Genomic DNA, 25,620 nt, shown 5'->3' with positions numbered 1-25,620 from the left:
TGATGGTGATGGCATGATCAGTCTCCCTCCACACCACAGATGCGCGTCTCACACGCTGAATCTGATATCCACCACTGACATAGAAAAAATGGCTGTCTTCCAACAGTGACACAAGAGCAGTATACAGGAGTGCCATCGCTAAATATTCGGCACTCTGGACCAAAGCGAGCAGATCAACATTAGCATCAGAAACTGTGGAAAAATTCCGCAGGAGAAAGCTGCTGGTTCCCACGCGACCAGATGGAACTCTTTTTATGAGGCTTTGTGCAGGGTCATAGACATCCCCATCACTGACCTGCATAACTTATGCACCCAACTGGGCATCAGGTGCATTACTGACAGGGAGTACCAGTTTATTAAAGAGTACTGCGTGCTTCTCAGACCGCTGGCCATGGCCCTGAATATTCTTCAAGGGGAGGAGAACTGCTTTTATGGAACTATCCTGCCGACACTGGAGGCCCTGATGGCTAAAACACTGGATTTAAAAGACAGTCTCTCCCGGATGACATCTGGCCTTGCTTGTTCGTCTGTTTTTTTGTTTTTGCTCATATCGTAACAAGCTTTACTAAAAACATTGGGGCATCCACTGCCGGAGGAACTGCCACCTGCACCTGTCAGCGGAGGAGACGCCGAGTCTGACTTTTTTTCATTTACAGAGGACAGACTGGTCTCAGAGTCGGTGGACACTGAAATTGCTGAGTATCTTAAGTCAGGTGTCGAGATTGATATGTTAACCCTCATGTTGTGTTCGTTTCATGTTAAACAATTTTGGGTTCCCGGTCAAAAATGACCGTTCCATTTAAACTCATCAGAAAAACTGTAATAATACATATATTATCACTACTTGTTGTGTTAGATCTTTTTATCAACTTCAGTTCTTGTGAACATTACAAGTTTTGAACTTCTATTTGTTATTTATGGCCTGTATACCTCACTGGTCTGAGCGTATACATCTTGAATTCGAGTTCTAAAAAGCATAATTTCTTGATTATTTTGACTATAAAAAATAATCAGATGAAACATAGTATATTGTTTATCACAGACTACTTAGGGTCAAAGTTACCAAGGACATTTGTTTTGAAACCATTTATTTTTTTTATACAGTCACATAAAGTAACACTAGTCGTGTTCCCGGTCAAAGGGTTAGGTGGGTCTCAGGTGGGGATGAAGACCAGGATAAGTTCCCATTCTTTGACCTGAATGTGACAGCAGCCTCAGCATGGCCATCCTCTTCATCACTGGATTCCTCCCCATCAGTTAATTCTTGGTCAGGATTATATTCTGTGTCGTCTTCATCGTCTGACACTTCCTCCTCTAATCCATCCTCACTGTCAGTTTCCTGGCCTCTCTCCTCATCACCAGTGTGGTGATCACATATGTAATCAATAGCCTCACTTATGGTATATCGACGTGCCATGGTGCTGCCACACAATGAACTGTGAGCAAGGCCTCAAAAAAGCATTTAGATAGGCTACCAAAGCTGCGAGAAAAGTTGAATATTATTGAAACAATGTTGCAACTTTCTGAGAACAGGTGTTGTTCCTGTGGGAGAGAGACTCTACTGGGCTAAGGTTCCCGTGGTGGTTGCCCGGGAACCAAGGTGTGTGTGTGTGTGTGTGCGTGTGTGTGTGTCCATATGACAAATGAGGATGTACCTGAGATCAGTTTTTTACACTAATTGTAGTCTCCCCCATTCATTTCTAATGACTGGTCATTTTTGACCGGGAACACCAAGAGTGTACAAAAGTTGAATAAAATACACAAAATTGTATGCAAATGAATACTAGGGCTGGGTATCACCAGGTACCTCGCGATACGATACTATCACGATATTTTGCCCACAATAACGATAATATCACGATACAGCGATTCTGCAATAATCGATATATTGCAAGGAATTCCATCCACGATACATCACGATATCTGTGTCACTAAAGAAATTCAGAATTTATTGACTGTACTGAATCCATTTCACAGGAATTACAAAACATTGTCAATCAATTTCACATGAATGACAGCCAAGTAAACAAAGAGTATAAGTGTCTCTTCTTAACACACACAATGACTACAACTATCATTAAATATCTATATGTGTGGGTTTCAGAGCTGCTTAAAGCTAGGGTCTGTAATGTTGTTCAGAAACACATTTTGTTATACTGGGTGAAATGATCCTGCTATCCTGAGAGTAGTCAATACATTATGTATTCAGAAAAAGGAACGGAAATAATCAGACCTCTGTGGCAGCTGTAGGACTGAGAAAAATCTGACCAATCCGTGCCATCCGGCCCGGACAGCATGGATTGGTCAGATGCACGGACTGGTCAGATGCCTTCATGTCTCGTCCTTTGTCCCTCCCTCCTCTGCAAGTTGCAAGAGAAGACGTTCATTTGGTTACAATGGCAGAGAAAATGCAGCCAGCGTTACTTGTAACAGCTCACCCCACTAAAAAGGCAAGGAAAAGAAAGCCTGAGGCAGGAAAGGCTGCAACGAAAAAGGCTCTGGATAAAGAAAGAAGTCGGACCGAGTCAACATCGGTGCGGCGTTTGAGTGGTGGAGACAACTGGGGCATGTACGCAAGAAAAACATATTTCTCAATATATTATCTGACAATATATTTCATGTGTATTCATATATTGTGAAATGTAGATATTAATATGTTATATGATATATTATAATAATATATTATATATATGCAAGTCATATATTGCAATATATGGAAAAATACTGCAATTATTGCCGTTTTCATATATTGAATAAATACATAGTTATACTATATAATGTATTGTTATATATTCAAATATGTCCCACATTAGATATGAGATTATATATTGGAAGACATTGTACATATATGTAAATATATGTACGATGAGATAATATACCTCAATGTACAAGATATTATAATTAGATCTATATGGGAATATGTCTTAAATATGTTGAAAACATTGATTTACAATAAATATATAAATATTATATATTGTATACATGGTAAATATGAAATAATCTCACGTACAATGTCTGTCATATTTTAATATAAAATATACATCAAATAAGACACCACTTTAGTTTACATTAACTGAATGTTAAGGCAGCAGCTGAAAGAAACACACAGAATGAAAGGCACTTTTCAATGGCAACACAACAATAAATTAACAGAAACACTGATAAAACATGTCCAATAGGACAACTGTCCATTACAATAAAACAGTAATCAGTGCAACAAAAACACAACAGTCCCTCAGTGGAAAAAAACAGGACAACAATCCCTGCCAACATCAAGACCCGCTCTGATTGGCCAGTCCTTCAGTTGTCCTTGGACTTTTTCTTCTCCTGGTGTCTTAACTCACAGATCCTTTGTTTATTGCCGTCCGTATTTCTGGAATCTTCGCCCTTGGGTGTTGTTGGACAACTGCATCTGTAAAAGATAAGAAATTGAGCAAGACATCCACAATGTTAGCCTCTGATTGTTGCAAAAGTAAAGATGAGGTGAATCCCAATACTGGTAATATTTTCCTTGTATATCAAATATCAAAGCAGTTTACGCGTTTTATCTAATCCATCTGTTTCGCTATTAGGTGTGTACATTTCAGTCCTAAAGTGTTTGTTACCCTTAACTTCAGCAAAATATATTAATCCATTAAACTTTTTTTTTTTTTACTGTCTTACTGAGTAAAGCTTTAAGCTTCTCTGGGTCCAGAGGCTGGCGTCTTTCCGCAGAGGGATCGCCCTTGTTGATCCCTCCTGTCAGGTTGGAATTGAGCAGGACGTCAATGCTGAACAGGCCCAGCAGAAGGGTGCGGGCCATTCCTTTTGCTGTGGCTTGTGCCTTTGCCATCTCCCAACAATGGGCAGACACTGCGGCGGCGTCACCATTCCCTAGTTGCACCTAATTAATTGTAAGAAGCAAAGAATTACAGGAATAAAAAAGAAAATCACCAGTGACAGAATGTTTTATGTTTTTAATTGATCAGTACAAAAATGTACTTACTGTTGTTGGTTTGGGTGATGTGGGTTGAGGAGGTGGAGATGGTAGAGAAACCTCATATTCGCCTTCAGCTTCATAGCTCTCTGTGACCTTAGCTGAAATGAGGGCTCTCACAGCTGCCAAGAGTGATGGAATTTCTGGAAAATATAGCCCACCGAATTTACCACAACAGGACTCCAAACAAGTTGTACATACATAACATGTAAACAAAATACAACTCCGCTCATTTTTGGTGTCTCAACATGTAACAAAATGTGTTGGTGAGGGCTTCTGAAGGCATTACATGGTTTCTGCCAGACCAATTTTGCCTCAGTGGGGAGTTGAGGCAAACCTTGCTCCAATGTTTAACCCTAGGCTAAAAAAAATTCCTACAGGAAACCCTATACTCCATCCAGGGTTCATACACATTTTTCAAGGTCAAATTCAAGCACTTTTCAGGGTCATTTTCAAGATTTTCCAGCACCTCAGAAATTAATTATCCCGTCTGATCCCAATTTTGTGAAAGAAAGAGTTATAATGTCAAGCACTTAAATAAATCCAAGCACTTTTCAGACCTTGAAAACACAAGATTGAAATTCAAGCACTTTCAAGGATTTCAAGCACCCGTACAAACCCTGTCCATCTGTAAATTTCCCCGAAAATGTAGGCAGTTATATCTTTAAGAATAACACCAAAAATTAGGAGAAAATCGAAACACAATCTAAAAGAATCCCTATTTTAATCTAAAAGAGATGGTTGCCTTTAACTGCCATGAAGCGCAGCCTGGTGTTCTCCTTCTGTAAAGCCTTGACTCGGATCTCAAGATCTTTACTGGCTGCAGAAGATGCTACACTCTGCTGGTCTCGCAGTCTTTTATTCTCTTCCCTGAGGGCCCTGATCTTCTCCTCAAGTGCCTCTGAAGAAGTCTCCACTGGGCTGAGCTTAGGTTCTTCTTGGGAAAGAACCTCTAATTCAGACTGTCTTGCTGCTACGAGTCTGTAGTTTTTCTGTTGGATAAAAATTATCAAATCAATTATGTATGAAACAATACAAACAAGAGTTAGGAAAATGAAACCAAAAGATTCATAGCTGTAGTACTATCCACCTTTTAACAAACATCAAAAACGTGAGCCGGTTTTGCTCTTCCGGTGGAATTGTATGTTTATGTTTCCATGGTTTCAGTAGTTTTCATAATTGCGTTAAACCCATGGATCTATTAATGCTGGCATACTCAGAAAGAATAAGAAACTCCACACAGAAAGGCCCCAGCCAGCCGGCAGGTTCAAACCCAGAAACCTCTTGCTGTGGTGTGACAGTGCTAACCACTGCCCCACCATGCCGCTGGTCCCAAAACAATTACAGTTAATATTTTCCATTGTTTGTGTTAGTCTGGCTCACAACCCAACTACAAAACTGACAGTAATGTAAAAATATATTCTCAAATAGCTGTCACGAAAAAAACCCCAATACCTTTTTTGCAGCTTGTCCAACAGTTTCCTCTTGTGTGTCCAGGAAAAGTTTGTTGTGTACCCTCTTTCTCTTCTTGCTTTTTGGTAGGTCCTCTTGCAAGAGATTCTGCTCAGCAGTCTTCAGTGTAGACTCCTTTTCTGTTAGTAAAAAATAGTAGCAAGACAGAATTTAATGACTAGAAACAAAAAAAATGTGGATTACATTACATCAAATACTGTATTTTTATAATAAGTTTAGTCTATTCATTTTAACACGTTACATTTTGGCTGACAATGTTGACTGACAGTCAAGTATTATTATTAACCCAAATCTTACTAATATCTAACGTTAGCTAGCTATAGATAACGTTAGCTACGTTAGCTAGCGACCATCGCTAACGATAGCTAGCTGGTTAAAGACCGCCAACCGCCGTTTGCGAGCTAGGTACCGGTCGCTAACGTTAGCAGCCTTTGCGTTACCGGTCGCTAGCGATAGTTAGCGATAGTTAGCTGGTTAAAGACAACGTTAGCAACCGTTTGCGAGCTGATGACGAGGCCACTGGTGACCATAACCGCCTCCCATCGAGATTACTGAAAGGTGAAGGCTTTCTACCTAATTCAGACATGCAACTGCCAAATCCCCCCAATGAAGATCCTGGGTGCTCATCCTCAGTGTGTCAGACAGAGACTAGAAAGGTCAGTGGAACAAATGAAAAAGTGACCAGTCAGATCGTTGGGCCTATGTTCCACAAAACCAAGAACCAAGACAGGAAATTCAAAAAAATCAAGATTGCGGCCAAAGCACCAGCACAAGCCAACAAAAAATATCAGATCCCTCGCTATGTCCCCAAAGAACATGATCCTGGCTTCACATCAGATGATCCAGTGGATATCTTCCTCACATTCTATCCAAAGTCCCTCAGAGATGCCACACTGGAAATGTCCAATCTTTACGCTGAACAAAAAGGGAAAACACTCAACCTGACTGAGGATGAACTTCTGACATTCTATGGTATTCTGTTGACCAGTGGATACAGCACAGTTCCAAGGCGGCGTCTTCTCTGGTCAGATGATTATGATGTCAGCAACACTGCTGTAAAAGATGCCAATGCGGAGGAACAGGTTTGATGAGATTATGTCTTTTGTTCATTTAGTAGATAATATGAAGATCACAGCTGACCCGTTCTTCAAGGTGCGTCCCCTGTTTGAGTGTCTAAATGACATCAACAACAGAATCCCAATAGCAGAACATGTGACAGTAGATGAGATGATGATTGAGTATTTTGGAAGGCATGTGTGCAAACAGTTTATTAGAGGGAAGCCCATTCGTTTTGGGTATAAAATATGGAGCTTAGCATCCTCCTCCGGGTTTGTCCATCAGATGGAGCCATATGCAGGAAGGCACACAGGTCTGGTGGAAACTGGACTTGGTCAGGGTCCAAGTGTGGTTCTTGGCCTTGCAAAAAAAGCTGACGTGCCACCTGGAGTCAAGTTTTACCACAACAACCTCTTCACAACCCTGTCCCTGCTGGATGAGATGACCCTGAGAGGCTATGGCAACTGTGGCACGATGCGACAAAATCAGCTCCATAACGTTCCCTTCACAGCAGCCCAGACCTTCAAGAAACTGAGGCGAAGAGATGGAACAAACAGAAGCGGAGCATGGACGAGGTCAGACAGCCCAAGTGTATCCAAGACTACAACACACACATGGGAGGAGTGGACCTGCATGACCAGTTTGTCAGCCGCTACAGAGTCAACATCCATTCCAAGAAGTGGTGGTGGCCATGCTTCAGCTGGGCCCTGAACAGTGCCATGGTGAACAGCTGGTGCTATTACAGGTACACAAGGCTATATGTTATTTGGTGATATCACAATTGAGTTTGTGATGTCTGACTCGCTAGTGCTCTTCGGTCGACAACATCACAAACTCAAGTATGATATTGCTTTTACAGAACATTCTATATATGGGGTATAACGCAAGAAAGGATGATAATGATGATTAATCAAAAGCATCATATGCAAACAAAAACATGGCACATTCATGCATCTATCATGCTGTTTTATCATTCATTTAGGTCCTGGAAAAGCGGGGAGAAGGATCTCCTCTCCTTCCAGAGGCTGGTAGCCCAGACCCTCCTCATGCGCCATGGAACAAAGCAAAGTAGGCAGGGCAGAAGATCTTCGATGCCGGTGGCGATAACTGATGCCACCAGGTTTAATAATCTCAACCACTGGCCCTACAACACTGGTAGCAGGTACAAGCGATGCAAGACATGTTCAAGAAGTACCACATTGCATAGAACATGAATGAATGGTAACGGAATGTATGGGAAGAAATAAGTTTGTAGAGGTTCAAAGAAAAAACTGTTTTTGAGTATATAGGTATTTGAGAATATGTAGGTTATCTATTTCATATGCATTGCATTTCTGTGACATAGAAATTATTATTTCTGTTCTGTTTCATTTGCAAAATCAGCAACAAATTATGATTTTATTTCCAGCAACTTGTTCCCACGCTTGTTTGGCGGTTTTTCAATTGGCAGTGTGAATTCAATGTTTACAACCTTTTGTTGTTATGTTTTAACCTGTTGGAGGTTGTTTTTATATCATACAGACTTGGTCTGAGATGTATATCTAATACAAATTTTATTCATTAATAAAGAAACCAGTTAAAATTGTTTGTTGTTTTGAATTTCATACAGGCGGAACCAAGGTTTGAACCATGATCATTAGCTACGTTCCTAATGATAATATCCATTGGTATCCATGTACAGCTTTACATTTATTTATTTTTTTTACACCCCCCACCCCCCCTCCACCTTTTTGTTATTATTTATTATGACTATATTATTATTTTGTTATTACTTTATTATCATTATTATGTCTATATTATTATTAGGTGACATTTGACCTAGTGACAAGCTCTGTGCCCACTGGCAACAATTGTTGCCAGTTATAAAAATGCTGTTTTCTTCAAAACAAAGTACAAAATGGAAAAAATAAATACATAACCTGATTCAGAGGGACTCAATTGATAAAATGATATGCCTTACAACTCCCCAAAAAATCTGGTCACAAACGGGTTAATGATTATAAATTATATAATGATTATAATTTATATCTAACATAAAAACAACAGAATCAAAAATAATCAGCCGTGTATACCATACACATGCTTTGTCTAAAACTGTTCTCTGTTCTTACACAACAGAACCTGGATCAGGATTCCTCTGACCACAACTCTGACAATGGCTCAGAAGACAAACATGATGGTGGTGGGATTACTGTAAGTAATCTACTACTAACTACTACTACTAATGTACTGGCTTCTGTGTTTGACTATGTCTGACAGCACTTCCTCTAAGACTTCTGTATTCTTACACAACAGAACCTGGATCAGGATTCTTCTGACCACAACTCTGACAATGGCTCAGAAGAAGAACATGATGGTGGTGGGATTACTGTAAGTAATCTACTACTAACTACTACTACTAATGTACTGGCTTCTGTGTTTGACTAACTCTGACACAATACACCTTTTAATTATGATTTCTCAGATCTGCTTCTTTGCAAAACAACAGTTCACCTGACACATGCAAGTCGTTCGGGAATTGCTCGGCTCTGTACTGAGGGGTAAATGTCAAGTTTCTCAGCTTTTTCGCCGACGAAGATGGAGCTGTGGGCAGTCGCTTCGCCATGCTTGCATTGTTTTGACGGGGGAGCTCAGTCTGTGGGGGCGGCAGCGACTTGTTGTGCCACCCAGATTTGGTCCCCCCCTGTGCAGTTTTCCCCAGACAAACGTTCCTCTTCCACACGAGAACAACATTTCAGTGAAATTATGTCAAATTCCGCGATATTCCATTAAAAAGTAGATTCCGTTTTAATCGGCCAATTCCGCGATTCTATCCGCGAAACTGGGAAATCATAGGGCCCTACTAAGCCTTTTTTTTCCCTGTATACAACAATGCAACATCTTTAATATTTTTTGTAAGTTTTAATTTTGTGCAAATTTCCTAGCGCCTATGTTTGTCAACTATTCCTTGGACTTACTGTATTTTCCCGTTACAGAGCCTGCAAACAGACCCTGGTGATGATATCCTCAGACATCCTTCCTCCCCACTCTTGTTTGAGGACAGTGTTGATTTTGAGTTGTTTGAACCACTGTGGCAGTCTTTTACTGACTCTGAATCCATTGGCAATGGAGAAGAATGTCCCATGGAAGACAGCACTGACAAGTCAGAAAATTAAGAATCACATTTGGGAGTAGGCGGTAATGAAAAGTTTCCTTTGGCAAATGATAAGCCACTTTACACAGGCTCACAACTAACGAAAGCTCAGAGTTTTTTACTTATACTTTCATATGCTTTGAGACACTCACTTACTGGTGTGGACCTGTCTGATCTTTTAGATTTGATTAATATCCACTGTCCGGAAAATGTTCTAACTTCAAAGCATCTGCTCTTAAAAGAGCTTAAACCAATACAAGGTCACCTAGAACGTCACGTATACTGTCCCAACTGTGAATATTACATCGGCGACCAAGTCACTGAAGGGCAGTGTTCTGTATGTAACTCTGCATGGGATAGAAACAGCTCACTGAAGAATGGAAATTTCTTCCTATACTTACCCATCCAAACATAACTGGAACATCTTCTTCAAAGAGAAGATATTGCATGTTGTCTCAAGTCAGGAAATGGCACGTGCAATTCAGAAAATTATGTTGACATATGTTGTGGTAAAATGTATCATAATCTGAACAAAGATGGAGGCCCACTAGATAGTCCTCATGCATTCTCCTTAACATTAAATTGTGATGGACTTCCATTATTCAAATCATCCCAGTATGGAATTTGGCCATTACAAGGGATGGTAAATGAGCTTCCTTATCATGTCCGTAAAGAGAATGTTTTACTTTTTGGCCTTTGGTTTGGTACTAAAAAGCCAAATGTTAATACATTTTTAAAACCATTCACACAAGAGTGTAAGTCATTGTCAACTGTTGGCTTCAAGTTACACAGCAACAACATTGTGAAGCAGTGTAGAGTGAGCTGTTATGATGTGTGATTCAGTTGCCAGACCCATTCTGCAAAACATGACCCAATTTAATGGTCATTATGGGTGCAGCCTCTGTCTACATCCTGGTGAACAAATTCCAAAGGGAAATGGAACTGTTAGGGTTTATCCATACAAAGATGTTCCAAATAGAGATCATGCTTCAACCCTAACTGGTGCAAGGGAGGCTGTGCGTACCACACAATCTGTGAGGGGCTTTGAGAGAGAAACTTTCAGTCACCACGGATACAGTTGTAAAAATATTCAGTAGAACTTTAGTCAAAGGAGAACTGTATTACTCAGAGCAGTTCACTAGAGTAATGAAAAGGAACAGCTTCACTATTTTGTCGTATGATGGACACATAATCACTGTGTATTATTACATTGTGGTAGGGAGACTTGATAACAGAAAATGTTTTGCTGTTGGAAGACAGTATGACAAATCATACAGTTCAGTGCCAAATTTAGAAAATGTAGTTGGCTTGAAAAGAGTGTTACAGGGCAGGAAACAGGTTTTTGATGTGATGAAATTCAACAGGAAATGTTGGTTGATCTGCCACATCATGCCAACCTTTATGCATGTGTACCTCCACGTGTGGAGGACTGAAATGTTGAGGATGAAATGTCATTTATGGAAAAAAAATTTTAAGATGGAATGTCATTTGTGGAAAAAAATGTTTAAGATGAAATGTCATTTATGGAAAAAAATATTGAAGATGAAATGTCATTTATGGAAAAAAAAAATGTGGAAGATGAAATGTCATTTATGGAAAAAGATGAAGATGAAATGTCATTTATGGAAAAAAATGAAGATGAAATGTCATTTATGGAAAAAAAATGTTGAAGATGAAATGTCATTTATGGAAAAAAAATTTTGTAGATGAAATGTCATTTATGGAAAAAAAAGATGAAGATGAAATGTCATTTATGGAAAAAAAATGTTGAAGATGAAATGTCATTTATGGAAAAAAAATGTTGAAGATGAAATGTCATTTATGGAAAAAAAAGATGAAGATGAAATGTCATTTATGGAAAAAAAAATGATGAAGATGAAATGTCATTTATGGAAAAAAAATGTTGAAGATGAAATGTCATTTATGGAAAAAAAAGATGAAGATGAAATGTCATTTATGGAAAAAAAATGATGAAGATGAAATGTCATTTGGAGGAATAAAAAGTGGATTCAAAGAAAAAAATGTTGTCATTTTTTGCTGCTGTTAATGATAATTTAATTCATAATACTCTGTCATCTACAATTTACAATATATGAATCAACACATAGCCATGTATGGTCCATCCATATGGCTATATAATGTACATTAAATATAATGACCTAAGCATGACTCAAAAAATACTTAGGCAACATACGCAATAATGTATTAGTTTTTTTTTGCACAGCAATGTATTTTACAATATATGAATCGATATATAGCAATAGTTTGTCTATCCATATATCGCTATATATCTTCAAATATATGATCAAGTTTATCATATATTGAAATATATTTTCTAATATATTGCAATATAAATTCAAGTAGATTGCAATATATATTTTGTTTCGTAAGAGGGGCTTGAAAAGTGATGCAGAGGTTGCTCTCTTTCTGTTGGACAGGTAATTATTTGTTTTGTTTCAGGGGGATTTGTTATTTTCATGAAATATGTGAGGTTTGCCAACTTGGCTACATTTGTAGCTCTTGTTAGCCCAATGCTAACGTTAGCTTCTTTGTGTGTTGTTTTTAGCCATGAGAATGGCTAATGAGTCGGCCCAATTTCCACTGGATAGGGGTCCGCTGCGTTGCGGCTCCGATCCGGTTTTGCTCCGCCGTCCGTTGCGGTTTGAGTCCGCAATGGTGCAGTATGGTAGACAGTTGGCCTCACGATGCGGAGTCAACACGGAGTGTTTTATTTTGAAAAGTAACCAGATGTAGTATGTTATTTTGGCGCTTAACTTCCTGTCTGCTCCGTGCTAATTTCAGCTGAATTGCTGCGTCTTGCTCCGGCATCTCCTTCTCCCTGCTGAGTCCCACTAACAGATGCGTGTTCAAGTTTGTGGGGGCGTGGCTTTGGACGGAGCACTGACAGGATGGGGAGGGGGAGGTGGAACTTAGTGGAGGTGCCACTTTCAAATCTTGCTAGCTCTCTTGCTCGCTCTCCAGGATTGTAGAACCTAGCTTTAAACCATTTTTTTAAATTTTATTTGGTTGTATACCTATGTTTGAATAAAGATAAAGCTGTCCTCCGAAGACGGGTGGTGGTGGTGGGCCAAAAAAAAAAATATATAAATATATATTATCATTATTATTATTATTATCATTATTTTTTACATTTTTAAATATCGATATTTGGCACCAGTGTATCGATAATGTACCTCAAGACGAAATATCGCGATATATCGTAGTATCGATATTTTGGCACACCCCTAATGAATACTATTTATTTTGTGTGTTAAAATCCTCTTTGTGGACAAAGTCATGGACTCTTAGGTCAATCTGATCAAATGAAGTACATTTTTCAGAGATAAAACTTTTAAATCGGTCAGATTTGACCGGAACACAACATAAGGGTTAAACAAGTTCCCCAGGATCAAGACAGTATTTCTGCGCTTCAGTACCCCACCACCCTCCAGGGCACCCGTGGAGAGGCTTTTCAGCCTTGGGAGTCTCGTTCTTACTCCCAGGAGAAATCGACTGTCGGATAGACGTTTCGAAAATATTCTTCTGCTACGTTTTAATCATTACTTTAAAGAGTAAATGTAAGTGGACGATGGTAAAGTGAATTTAGGCCTGTGACACTTTAATAGTATTTTAGTTCGGCTATTACGCTATTTGTCATTTGCCTGTGTGCCAGTGAGCGATTTTATTCGGCCTGTTATAATTTTTGTTTGACATAGAGGCAGCTGTTAAAATTTCTGTTAGATCGTTGACTGGTCGTTAATTTTCTAAATGGATCTGAATCTGCTACCTGTTGACCTCAGATTGTGTTTACAAGTAAGCGCACTTTATGCACTTTCATAACTGCATTCGGGTTAAAAAAAATTCAGGAGTTACCTAATCTTGTTTGGTGCTCATATATAGGCTACCTGGGCTGGGTAGGTGTGAATTTTGATTCATATGTTCTGTGATTAAAAAAAAAATTAAAATTAATAAAACGCTATGTGGCATATTGCTGACTGTCTTTCCTGTTATTGTTATCCTGCAGAGTTAATTTGGTTGGATGACTGACGTTATTCATCATTGTCACAACTTCTCGGTGCATTTAAAGGAGGCTGTGTGTGTCAGTTAAGTTACAGCATGTGCGAGGCGCTGCAAACGGCTTTTAATTTTTGGTAACGCATGAGTACTCTAACGCGTTACTTTTATTCATAGGTAATGCTGTAACTTAACTGATTACTTTTAATTGATGGTAACGTTGTAACCTAATTAACTACTTTCCAAAGTAACTATACCCAACACTGATTCTCACACAGATCCACCTAAAGACCCTTCAACATGTGAACACAGAGCTCTTACCAGCAGACCAATTTTATGACTTAGAGTACAGTTAGAACAGCTCACAGTCAAACAAGAACACAAGAGAAAAAACACTGTTGAAAGTCAAAATGTTCATGTGTATTGAGATTGATATTGTTGTTATTATTATGAGCATTGCTTTTCTGTAACTAGCCTTGCCTGTCTATTACTGTACATGAAAGGTAAATGGACTTTTTGTTATGGCACTTAAAGCATCAGAAACCTTCTGAGTCCTGTTGACTCATGCAGTTAGATACTGTGAAAGTATTTATTGTTTAGTATCATGGTTTAACACTTTTAATTTCTATATTTTAAGAAAACATGCGTTCAATACAGCACAGAATACAGTGTCGGTTACAACTTGATATAATATTTCTTTTTAATCATTAGATGGTAGATGTTTGCCAAACGTGGAGCAGGACTCTTATTGTGTATTGGTGAGAGTGTTTATGTTTGATGCAGGTCATATATTTTTTCAGCTATTTTGAATGCAATTTTACAATGCAAGTTTTCCGTTTGTCGCTCAACATGGGACTCTTACCAACGTGATACGTGTGACAGTGAACATGTGACCATGTTTCCTACAGAGCTCATACAGAGTCATTTCAGGCTGGCCAATCACACACAGTCTTCTCTCTATAGGGTGGAGAAGGTGTTGACATTCTGTCATTCAACACAAGGATTCAAACACGATGACATCTCTGAGGCTTGTCTTCTTCCATCTGACATGTTTGTTCTTGGGGATAATGGGTGAGTTGAGTTTGTTTATTCAAGTATTTATTTTTGAATGTACAGTTACTCCTCATACTAATGTGTCTGTTGTAATGATTATTCTGATTTCTTTCACAAATAAATAACTGTGTGTTTGCTTTGTCTCTCATTTCATTTCAGCTCAGACAGCTTCTCAGTTGTCCTCATCTGTTCATCCTGACGGAGGATTTTTATCAGTCAAAACTGGGGGCAGTTTGACTTTGCCATGTTTCTATAAAGCTGATGTCGCCGCAAGGCTTTACTGGTACAAACAACCCCTGGGACAGAAACTACAGCTCATCGCTGCCATGTTCAAGTTTGATAAAAATGGCACTTTTTACGGTGAATTCAAGAACAATCCACGCTTCACACTGGTTACAGGGGATGGTAAAAATCACTTAAAGATCTCAGATCTGAGGATTTCAGATTCTGCTGCTTACAACTGCATGAGTAGTTTTTTAAACACATTAGAAACTTCAGAGAGTATTACTGTCAGTGTGACGGGTTCAGCTTGGGTCCATCAGTCAGCATCTGAGATCATCCAGCCAGGAGGCTCTGTGACTCTGAACTGTACAGTACACACTGGGACCTGTGATGGAGAACAGTGTTTACTGGTTCAAACACTCTCAAGAAGCTTATCCAGGACTCATTTACACCCATGGAGGCAGGAATGATCAGTGTGAGAGGAAAGACAACACACAAACACACACCTGTGTCTACAACTTGCCAATGAAGAGCCTGAATCTTTCTCATGCTGGGACCTACTACTGTGCTGTTGCCTCATGTGGACACATACTGTTTGGAGACGGGACCAAGCTGGACTTCCAAGGTGAGTAACTTTCTGGAAAAGATTGTCCCATTTGTAAAATAGCCATACTAATTCCCCGATAAAACTTAATGTGAAAAAAATTAAACATGCTTGGTTCTGTTTCTGATGTCTGTCTCTCTGCAGACAAAGTGGACTTTGTTGTCTTGGTGTATTTCTTGAGTGGAGCTTTGACATTCACCACTATCCTGGTTGTTTTACTGGCTCTCTTGGTTTTCAAGATGAAGAAGAGAAACAGTTATCAGTCAGCAGGTAACTGATACTAACTGTATCTGACAGCTTTTATTTCATATATATAATTTTTGAATGAAACAGCTTTATCTGTGTTTCACAGAGTCTCAAGCAAGATTATCTGCTCCCTCCGCAACAAATGCAGAGGTGAAATATGTCCTAACGATTCATTAATTACCATCAGAATATTTTTTTTTCTTTATTTCACAACAGAATTTAGAATTTGATCAGAACCCTAATCCACTTCTACATATTTTCTCACCAGGGTCACAGAGACGCAGATAACCTCCATTATTCTGCTCTAAGTGTCAAGCTGCCCAACAGATCAAGAAGACAGAAGAACAACACCAACAATGAATGTGTGTACTCCAGTGTGAAGCTCTAGAACTGGACCTGTTTCAGCAAATACTCCTGTGTGGCTGTGTTGGCACACAGGAATGGCATGGGAAAGTCTCCTGACGAGGACAATTTGACCTGTAGTACCTACGTCTCACTGTCCTGTTTTTATTGCTTTAAAAGTACGTTTCAGTTCAACTTTTATTTCTGGAATATTTATGTAATATGGAGGAGAAAATGTGCAGTCTCACTGGCCAACTCACAATGCATTGCTTTCCAGTAGAACACGTTTTCCTTCAGCCATAGCTGTCGGGACACCTACTCATGTTACAATATCTGCTTGTTCTGGCTGACATTTTTATGTTGCTTGATGGAACAAACAACATTGTGCTGCACTGTAGATCTGTTCAGTACTTTTGTCCCTGTTGATCATGATGTTTATTAAATATTCTGCTTGCCACGAGTCTTGATTAATCTAATTTCCATCTGGGCAGAACCCCATCTCATTTCCTAAATTTGTATAGGTCTACATTAAGTTCTACTATGGAGGACATAACAGGTATTTCTTTTGTGCTCTTTATTATTAAAATAATGCCACAAACAGAGCCAAGTATCTTTATTAAAGTGGGAGATTCGACCGTATTGATGGGCAACATTTCTTCGACGATGAACGAAGCGACAAGTTTGTCCAACCCTTGTTTAGATACCTGGTGAAAATGAAATTTTAGCTGCTCATGTGGGCTTGGACTCGTCATATCATCATTTTCCTGGGGGTCTTGAGCTGCAAGCTTCATGCAGTGCTGGTCCTGAGTAATTTGGTGCCCTAGGCAAAATCTTAGGTGGCGCCCCCCTTGCATCGCAGTCAATTTCACAATCAATTTTCATACACTCACACAGAAACTGCATGTATGTATTCAAGACTATATTTCTTTTAAGTCAAAAATATCACACTAAATAAAAACTGAGGAAATAAACAAGTGATGAAAATAAAATATAAATAAGGCATTGTGTAAACATATCTCTCAGCCTCAGCAAGTGCCATCTCCCTCTTATCTATTGTCAGCCACTTTGCAAAACGACCTTCAACTCCTTCCATGTTGCCATGTGGGTATTGTGCGCCCGGCTATCCTCATGAACCTTCAGCAAGTGGCTTACATTTTTCCAGTCCTTTAGACCTTCCTTATTAAGTCTGAATTCTTTTGGAGAAAACATTTAGCAGCAGAAGCAGTGCAAGCTATCATTTCTGTTTGAGTACATCAGCCAGCTTCTTTAGATTTTTTCAGCATTGACTAAGACTCTGTTACAAAAGCCATGTTGACACTCTCCCATCTTTGTTTTTGGGAAATGTGTACATGTTTTTTTAGTTGAAATGGTCCTCTGTAAACTAACTCTCATCTCACTTTGTCAGTTAGAAGAGATGTCCAGTCAGCATCTATTGGTGCAGCCTTTAGTCCTGATGCTGTGTCACTCTGCTGTGCTGAGGTAGAGGGACAGGAGCACCTGATGATGCTGTGTCACTGGGCTGGTGGTGGTGAAATATGTTAAAAGTGCATCTGAAGAGAGAAGAGAAGTATATGTGACCACTTCATGTTACATTTTAATAAAAAAAAAAGATAAACAGATTGGTGTCATTCATAGGTGATTTGCCTATGAATGACATGGGAAAGCTAAGGTGTGGAGTCTTAACAGTAATACACTTTAACTGCACTTTAAACAATTTCCCCCCGGGGATTAATAAAGTATTCTGAATCTGAATCTGAATTTAACACTGATGTAAACTTTAACAAACATAAACTGTGACACAATAAACCAAAGGCTTACATCCACCCTGTTACAAAGGGGATGGAAAACTAATAGCATTTTAACTAACATACAAGCAGGATAGACACCTGTAATAAACAACTGAACAGGCCTAAGGTTAACTTTCCAAACGTCCCTGATGAATTTAAGTGGAGTAACATTAACACACGTCGACTCAGCTATTTATTGATTATTAATGATGCTGCAATCTGAAGTAAGCTAGCAAGCTAACACTCTGCTCCAACAACGATCATTAAACTATTTATTTCACTCACTTCATCACATTGACGTTACTGTACCTGTATCTTCTTCACGTTTTTCTTCCTCTTCTTTCCGTCTTTTCCTTCACTGGGCGCCGGATGGTTTCATTCTTTTGGACCTTGTGGTTCTGCTACAGTATCAGTAAATCTGTCTCTTGGTCTTGGGGTCTCGGTGCAGCCAGATTCAGGCAGCTCGCCTCACGACCCACCCCCCTAACAAAGGACAGGTACAGTGCAATGAGCCAGAACCCAGAAAAAAGGTCTCTCCGTCATTTAATAGTCTTTGCTATGACGTTATGTGGGCTTATATGATATTTCGAAATAATAGTTGTAATGGCACTGATAAAAAATATATATTCTTTAATTTTGTTTCTCCCTCCGTTTCCGGCACCCCCCGTGGATGACGGCGCACCTAGCATTTGCCTATACTGCCAATGCCCAGGGCCGGCTCTGGCTTCATGTTAGCATGTTTTGCTTTCAAATGTTTGGCGAGGTTGGCTGTTGAGTTCACGGCAGTGAACAAAAGTTTCTGGCCAGGGCACAGTGTACACCTCACACTCAAATTCTTCCCCTTATTTTCAATCAGTTAGAAATAATGGGAATACCGCTATCCCTCAGAAGTTACCATTGGTTGTGGTTGCTCCGCTGCGTTTGCCATGATGACTGACTGCTCTCTGCATGCTATTGCTAGTACCAGCCTCAGTGTGGAATGACAGCCCGCGATTACTGTGCAAGTGCGTAGCTGAGGCGGTGTCGCTGTCAAATCTGTCCCTGAGAAAAGTAATGTTGTGCCCAACTGAAAAAGGAACTATGTTTCGTTACCATATTTTCAGTAGTAACGCGCTACACTACTTTTTACCGTAAAAAAGCAGTTACTTTACTGTAACGTGTTACTTTGTAACATGTGTGTAACACAACACTGCTCTTAAGACATCGGGTCTCCTGGCATCTTCATCGTTACCACAAGTTAAAAGTTAACTTAAAACTTACAAAACTTTTAAAAAATAGATATCTGTTTAAGTGTACACTATATTTTGGACATTTTTGACACTTTTTGACAGCAGTGTCACACAGTCCACGACTGGGACAGCTACACTTGAGAGTAGGAATACAGTTGTTTCACGGTTGAGGAAATGCAGTGCCATCGAATACGGATGTGTGACAGCAATGTAAAGCACAAATGATGTTCAAAATATTGCATACACTGAAATGCATATATATTTTCTAGATGTGCCTTCTTTTTGGTGGCTAAAATACATCTTGCCGTCTGCTGTTTAGCAGCAATATGCTCTGCTTCCCTGACGACGCTGCGCCCCACTTATCCACATGGGGGGGAGCTGACAGTCATCTACTGCAGGAATAGCACTGTATAGAGACAGGTACCTTATACAAACCCACATCAGAAGAACCAAACTATCACTTATGTACTGAGGCATTTAATTTGACAGCAGATTGATCTATAACACACGTTGTAAAGGGGAAAAAAAAGGACAAATTCAAGCTGAGTTAAAGAAATAGAGCTAGTTTCACTTTAAAATCTGACAAAAAAAAAAAGAAGAACAGTATAAAAGCCTTTACTTGAGCGGACAGCCGAGGTATATTGACTGCTGTTGTGAACCATTTTAGCATTTTTAACAGCCATCTGTTTTTATCCATCCAGGAGATTGACACCATCAACGATCTGTTAACTTATAGACAATCTGCATTCCCTTCTTCATCATTCACATGTGTTCTGCAGAGAAACAGAGAGATAATTGTTCTCTGAAAGTACCGATTGTGATCCAACCCCTATTCAATGTAGGCCTGCTTATGCCGTTGTTTCATTCAAGCTTAAGAGCACCAGCTTCTGGCATTGTCATTCGGTACCATGTTGATTTCAGTAGTTTTGATGAGGCTATATCATTAATGACACACTTCCTCGACATCTGCTCACCTGCTGTTGTGAAGATGTGTGTGCATTAAGGTGGACAACTAAAGCAACAGTATGTAGGCAAAGTTTTAGAGCGATTCTGAAAAAGATGGATTTTTCAATCTCATTGTCATGTCATCAAATGCTAATCTGACTGATCTCAATAAGACTTTAAATGAGGCTTAATTGACTACATACTGGATATTTGCAAATGTTAGCATGCTAACACAAAAAACTAAGGTGGTGAGCATTTTCTTTACAGGACACTTGCTAAACACCATGCTTGCAATGACAATGCTAGCATGCAGATGTTAGCCTGATGTTCACTAAATATCTGTCAGTGAAGTGTCCATTGTGGTTTTTTGTGGGCGGTAAAGTATGAGGGGCCGTACAAGACATAATTCATTCTGGCCCTCTCACACACACACACATTCTCCTTTCACATACATATATTCTCCTTTAACACACATACATTCTCCTTTCACACATACACATTCTCCTTTATGCACATACATTCTCCTTTCACATACTTATATTTCCACTCTCACACACACATTCTCCTTGCACATACATATATTTTCACTCTCGCACACACATACATTCTCCTTTCTCAGGGACACAGGAAGTCCCTCCTTAAACAGGAAGTCACTCTCAAACCAGGAAATACATGTGCTTGCTTAGCTTATATTAGCCAGACACAGCAAAACTATGCAATGATGCTATTCAAACTCATCCTATTTTCCCAGTATTTTTTTTATTTTGGGAGTAAGTAGCAATGAAAATGACATAATTGTATTTTAATAATATCTTACAATGTGTGGAATGATTGCATGGAGAAGCTACAGATTCTTTTGTTCACGGGAAGCTGTATAGAGAACTTTGTGATCACATTCAAACCTTATCTGGATTTCTCTCAATCTCTCAAAGATTTGTGGAAGATTCAAGAAATAGAGAAGCAATCAATACTTTACAGTCCTTACATGGATTTCTTAACTTTCGGCTGACTGCTTTTGAAACCAGAAAAAGAACCAGGTCTCGCTTGTGCTTCTCAGCCAATCACAGCGCAGTAGATATTCGACGCAACCGTTACCATGGTAACCGTGGTCAAGAACCATAGTGTGAACAACTCGCAAGAGCTTCTCTCAAAGTCTCACTACACAGGCGCAAAGTTCAACGTGCATTTGTGGTTTGTTGTGTATTGAAGTCATGAAGTCATGATGGAGGGAGAACAGTTGCTTCCTTTGGGATATATTTTGGCTACTATACGAATGCCGAGGGACAGTTTAGTCGAAGTCGTTCATCACGACTTTGGCTACTCTTGCTGCATTCATTTCAGCTCTGTTGACCGGAGCAGTATCTATTGGTGGCAGACGACACAATGACAGGCAGAAAGCCTGTTGTTTTGATAAGGTTTTGCCTGTGATACTATTTTAATATAAAATACATCTATATTTAAATATTCATCTTGGTGAAATTGCTTCAGGTTATCAATATATCAGTGTTTTTTCAATATTTTGAAGACATTTTAAAAATCCCAGTGTATACCAATAACCGCGATCATTTTGGTCACTATTACCATGGTATGAAATGTTCATACCGTTACATCCCTATCTATAATCAACCAAAATTTGTACCTGTGAATAATCTCATTCATCCAGGTCATAGATATATCAAGGAAACTGAATTGAAGGCAACTGAATTTGTTTATATGTACTTGACATACATACAAATAAATCCAGAAGCCTTTGATTCAATTTCCTTCAGAAAACCAAAATTGTGTGACAACATTCTACAAAAGGATGAAAAATTAAAGGAAAACCCGAACATTTTGACCTGGCATCCTGTAGAACCTGGCCGGGCCACTATGAAACTATTTTTATGAAAGTAATGCAGTTACAATTTCAAGTGGTTTCAAACTCTGAAAACACCACATTAAGATTTAAGTGTTTAAGGATATCAACCCTGATTTATGCTTTAAAATGTGTGTCAAACGTGCAAATTGTTTGATACCCTTTTCAAAATACCATACCGAATATTCAATACAATATATTGTGATCTGGCAACACAATAATAAGTTTGATATGTGATGCTTACAGAGTCATTATTTATTAAAGGATTAATGGCAAAACTCTTTCCAGACTTTCTTTTCTCTAATGCCACAGTGCCCTTAGTGTTGAATTCGAAGAAGACAACAACTTTCATTAAAACCAAATCACTTTATTCAATGCCAATGAGGATAAATTAGGTACAGATAAAAGTAGGAAACACTTTTATGTAAACTGTCCAGATCATGTCCTGAAATCAAGTTTCCTTTATACTGAACTGTGTCAGCTGATAATGGAACTCTCAGGTCACACAGATCATCCTGATGCCTCTTCTGTGGATACTGATGCTTCCTGATGCTGCTGGCCGTTGTCTTGACAGCTTTTGCTTGACTGAAGCAACACCCGCCCAACAATATCTTCCTCCTCTGATGGTTTGTCATACTGCAAGGAGAGTCTGGCTGGGTCCAGGAAAACCTCAAACACAGCATCATCAGGTCAATTTGATGATCTGTAAAATATGGCAGAACCACTGTTACTTATATTATACGGTCATGATTAATCAGTCGCAACCATGCACATAACCACTGCATAAATTTGGTTTTGAATGAAGGAGAAGCATGTAGTGGTATGGTGATCTCAGTACTAAAGTCAAGGTGATTACAGTATTAAAACCCAAATGACAACGACATGTTTTTGACAATTACATTGAAATACTTTCTTTGTTTTATTGTCCTTCTGTAAGGATCACTCTTTGTTGATGTGGCAGGCCTGATAAAAGTGTTGTGACATTTGGTAACATTTATTAGTATGTTTATTTTAGTGTAGGCATGTGAATTATTTTGAGCACTAAAAGTATTATTCCTGTTTTATTTGAACTTGGTCGTGTTCTCTGTTTCTTCTGAATATTGCAAGTAGTTGCACCTACCATGCTTTTATGCAGAATGACAGGATTACACTGTTGAAGGCCTCAGTAGTGATGGCTGAGCATCTCCACATCACTTAAGACTGTCCGAGAGACAGGACTGACTGCCACTGAGCCTGAAAATAATATTACAGAGAGAGTTCAAACACTGAATTAGACTGTGTTAGTTTAAGCGAATAAACAGGCAACTAATCAATATATAGAGAGAAATAAAGGGATATTTGAGTAACTCACACCATGTTTATCAACTTTGTCAAAGATGTGGTGGTGTCTGCAGGGTCGGTCTTGTAGTGGTATGTTGGCCTGTGTGCAGAACAGTTACAGTTTACTCCAAAATCACCTCAAATATATGCAACAGCACCAAACAGTTTGCAAAAAAATGATTACAAATCATTGTTTGCCAGTATGAAGGAAATGATTGATTAAATAGAGCATTTGCATTAGACTATGATCTGTGTTGTGACTGACACTCTCCTAGTGATGCTCTGGGTTGTTTATAATGCAATTCAGGACAACCTGACAGCAACAGGGGAGACTTGGAGCTGTTGACAGTAGGGACAAGCAGAAAAAATACACAGACCCCCCCATAATAAAATGTTTAGGTGGATCTGGCCTCTGCAGGGTTTTTTTTTTTTTCAAAACAAGGTCTATTTTGATGATTTTTTCTGCACCCAAGCACCTCATTTACATCAGAGTAGATGTCTTAATCATTGTTGCTGCTTATGTCCATCATCAGCCATCTGATCATGACTTACCGGCTCCCTTGTACTCAACTCACTCCCTATTTCCATGGTCAGATGGCTGATTTTGGCGAATTTATCTTTCTTCATCTGTCCAGTGTTCGAACAAACATAAGCACATGGCTAATTATTATTCAGAATGACATCATAGAAGTTGCGATATTTAGCTTTATCAATAATCCACTGTCAAATGCAATACTGATATTCTGAGGATAGTGATGGTTTCATGTCCTGCATTCATCATAAAAGCGTGCCTCAGGAGTTATCACTGTTAGACTAACAGACTGATAAAATGTAAAACCTTTTGACTAATAGTGCGAGAGACACAACGAGGCTAACGGCTTAGCTGTCTGTGATGCCATGCACAGTTACTTACGTTAGCTGCTAAATTTTTATAACTTCTACACCTCTACTGCTCATGTCATGTTCACGTAACTTAAAAGTCATACAGACATTTTACACACCACCTCATCCTCCTTTAGCTGTCCCTTAGTAAGGTTTTAAATACTTCATAGGTCCAGCTATGCTAAATTAGCCAGGTTAGCCGCGGACAGCGCTGATGCCAGGCTCAAAAGGCTAACATGAAAAATAAACAGTAAAGCACCATAAGAAAGGGCAAAACTTACAGCTTTCAAGTTTGAAGTGAGCATCAATCAATCCTTGATCTTCATTAAACCTTCTTTGTACTGCCACAGGAAAGCAGTCTGCAGTAGTTTTCACAGACATGTCAGAGTTTTCCTGATGTAGGGTTATTTCCATTTAAAATGAAGTGAATCCACTCAGCTCCTCTGTCCTCTGAGGCAGGGGGCTATTCAGCCAACAACAGAGACCTTTCAGTGATTAGCTGTCAGCTTCTACACAAGGCTGGTGAGGCCATCACACGCCAGAGAAAAAATGGCATCCCTTCACAAAAGTAATTTTCAGGGAGTCCCACCCAGTCCCAGCCGAACAGCCAATCACAGCACTTTTCCACTAAACTACTTCCTTTTCCACTAAAATCTCACACACACCTATATTCTCCTCTCACAACCATATATTCTTTTCTCACACACACACATTCTTCTCTCACACAAATATATTCTTATCTCACACCCATATATTCTTCTCTTACACACACATATCTTCTTTTACATTCATATATTTTCTTCAGATATATATAGACACATATTTTCCTTTACATGAAAAATGAAAAAATATATATGTATGAAGGGAGACCGTATGTGTGTGAAAGGAGAATGTATGTGCGTGAAAGGAAAATATATGTGTGTGAAAGAAGAATGTATGTGCGTGAAAGGAGAATGTATGTGTGTGAAAGGAAAATATAGGTGCGTGAAATAAGAATGAATGTGTGTGAATGGAGAATGTATGTGCGTGAAAGGAGAATGTATGTGCGTGAAAGACGAATGTATGTGTGTGAAAGGAGAATGTATGTGTGTGAAAGGAGAATGTATGTGCGTGAAAGAAGAATGTATGTGCATGAAAGGAGAATGTATGTGCATGAAAGGAGAATGTCGGTGTGTGCGAGAGTTAAAATATATGTATGTGAAATGAGAATATATGTGCGTAAAAGGAGAATGTATATGTGTGAAAGGAGAATGTATGTGCATGAAAGGAGAATGTAGGTGTGTGCGAGAGTGAAAATATATGTATGTGAAATGAGAATATATGTGCATAAAAGGAGAATGTATATGTGTGAAAGGAGAATGTATGTATGTGAAAGGAGAATGTATGTATGTGAGAGGAGAATGTGTGTGTGTGAGAGGGCCAGAATAAATTATGTCTTGTACGGCCCCTCATAGTAAAGGTGTTTAGTTCTTAGCAGCATCTG

At 39.1% G+C, this 25,620-nt stretch overlaps 1 protein-coding gene, 1 long non-coding RNA gene and 1 pseudogene across 2 annotated transcripts; 2 read left to right on the top strand and 1 right to left on the bottom strand.

Moving 5' to 3' along the window:
• Window positions 1-5,960: 5,960 nt before the first annotated feature.
• On the top strand, window positions 5,961-13,668 carry LOC115589437 (piggyBac transposable element-derived protein 2-like). The gene is made up of 7 exons (XM_030430277.1): window positions 5,961-7,250; window positions 7,488-7,667; window positions 8,624-8,698; window positions 8,801-8,875; window positions 8,970-8,992; window positions 13,539-13,552; window positions 13,663-13,668. The coding sequence occupies exons 1-7, from the start codon at window positions 7,072-7,074 to the stop codon at window positions 13,666-13,668; spliced, it is 552 nt and encodes a 183-aa protein (XP_030286137.1). The 5' UTR covers window positions 5,961-7,071.
• Window positions 13,669-14,658: 990 nt separating this feature from the next.
• LOC115589929 (uncharacterized) lies at window positions 14,659-16,579 on the top strand (annotated as a pseudogene).
• Window positions 16,580-22,281: 5,702 nt separating this feature from the next.
• Window positions 22,282-23,205, bottom strand: LOC115589937 (uncharacterized). Its single transcript, XR_003985644.1, has 2 exons — window positions 23,056-23,205; window positions 22,282-22,638 (listed from the first exon to the last, which is right to left on the bottom strand). It is a non-coding gene; the product is annotated as an uncharacterized LOC115589937 (long non-coding RNA).
• Between the last annotated feature and the right edge of the window lie 2,415 nt (window positions 23,206-25,620).

Source organism: Sparus aurata, chromosome 10 (assembly GCF_900880675.1).
Source record: "Sparus aurata chromosome 10, fSpaAur1.1, whole genome shotgun sequence".
NCBI classification, from domain to species: Eukaryota; Metazoa; Chordata; class Actinopteri; order Spariformes; family Sparidae; genus Sparus; species Sparus aurata.
Note: the sequence above shows the minus strand (reverse complement) of the source record. Positions and strands in the feature narration are given on the sequence as shown.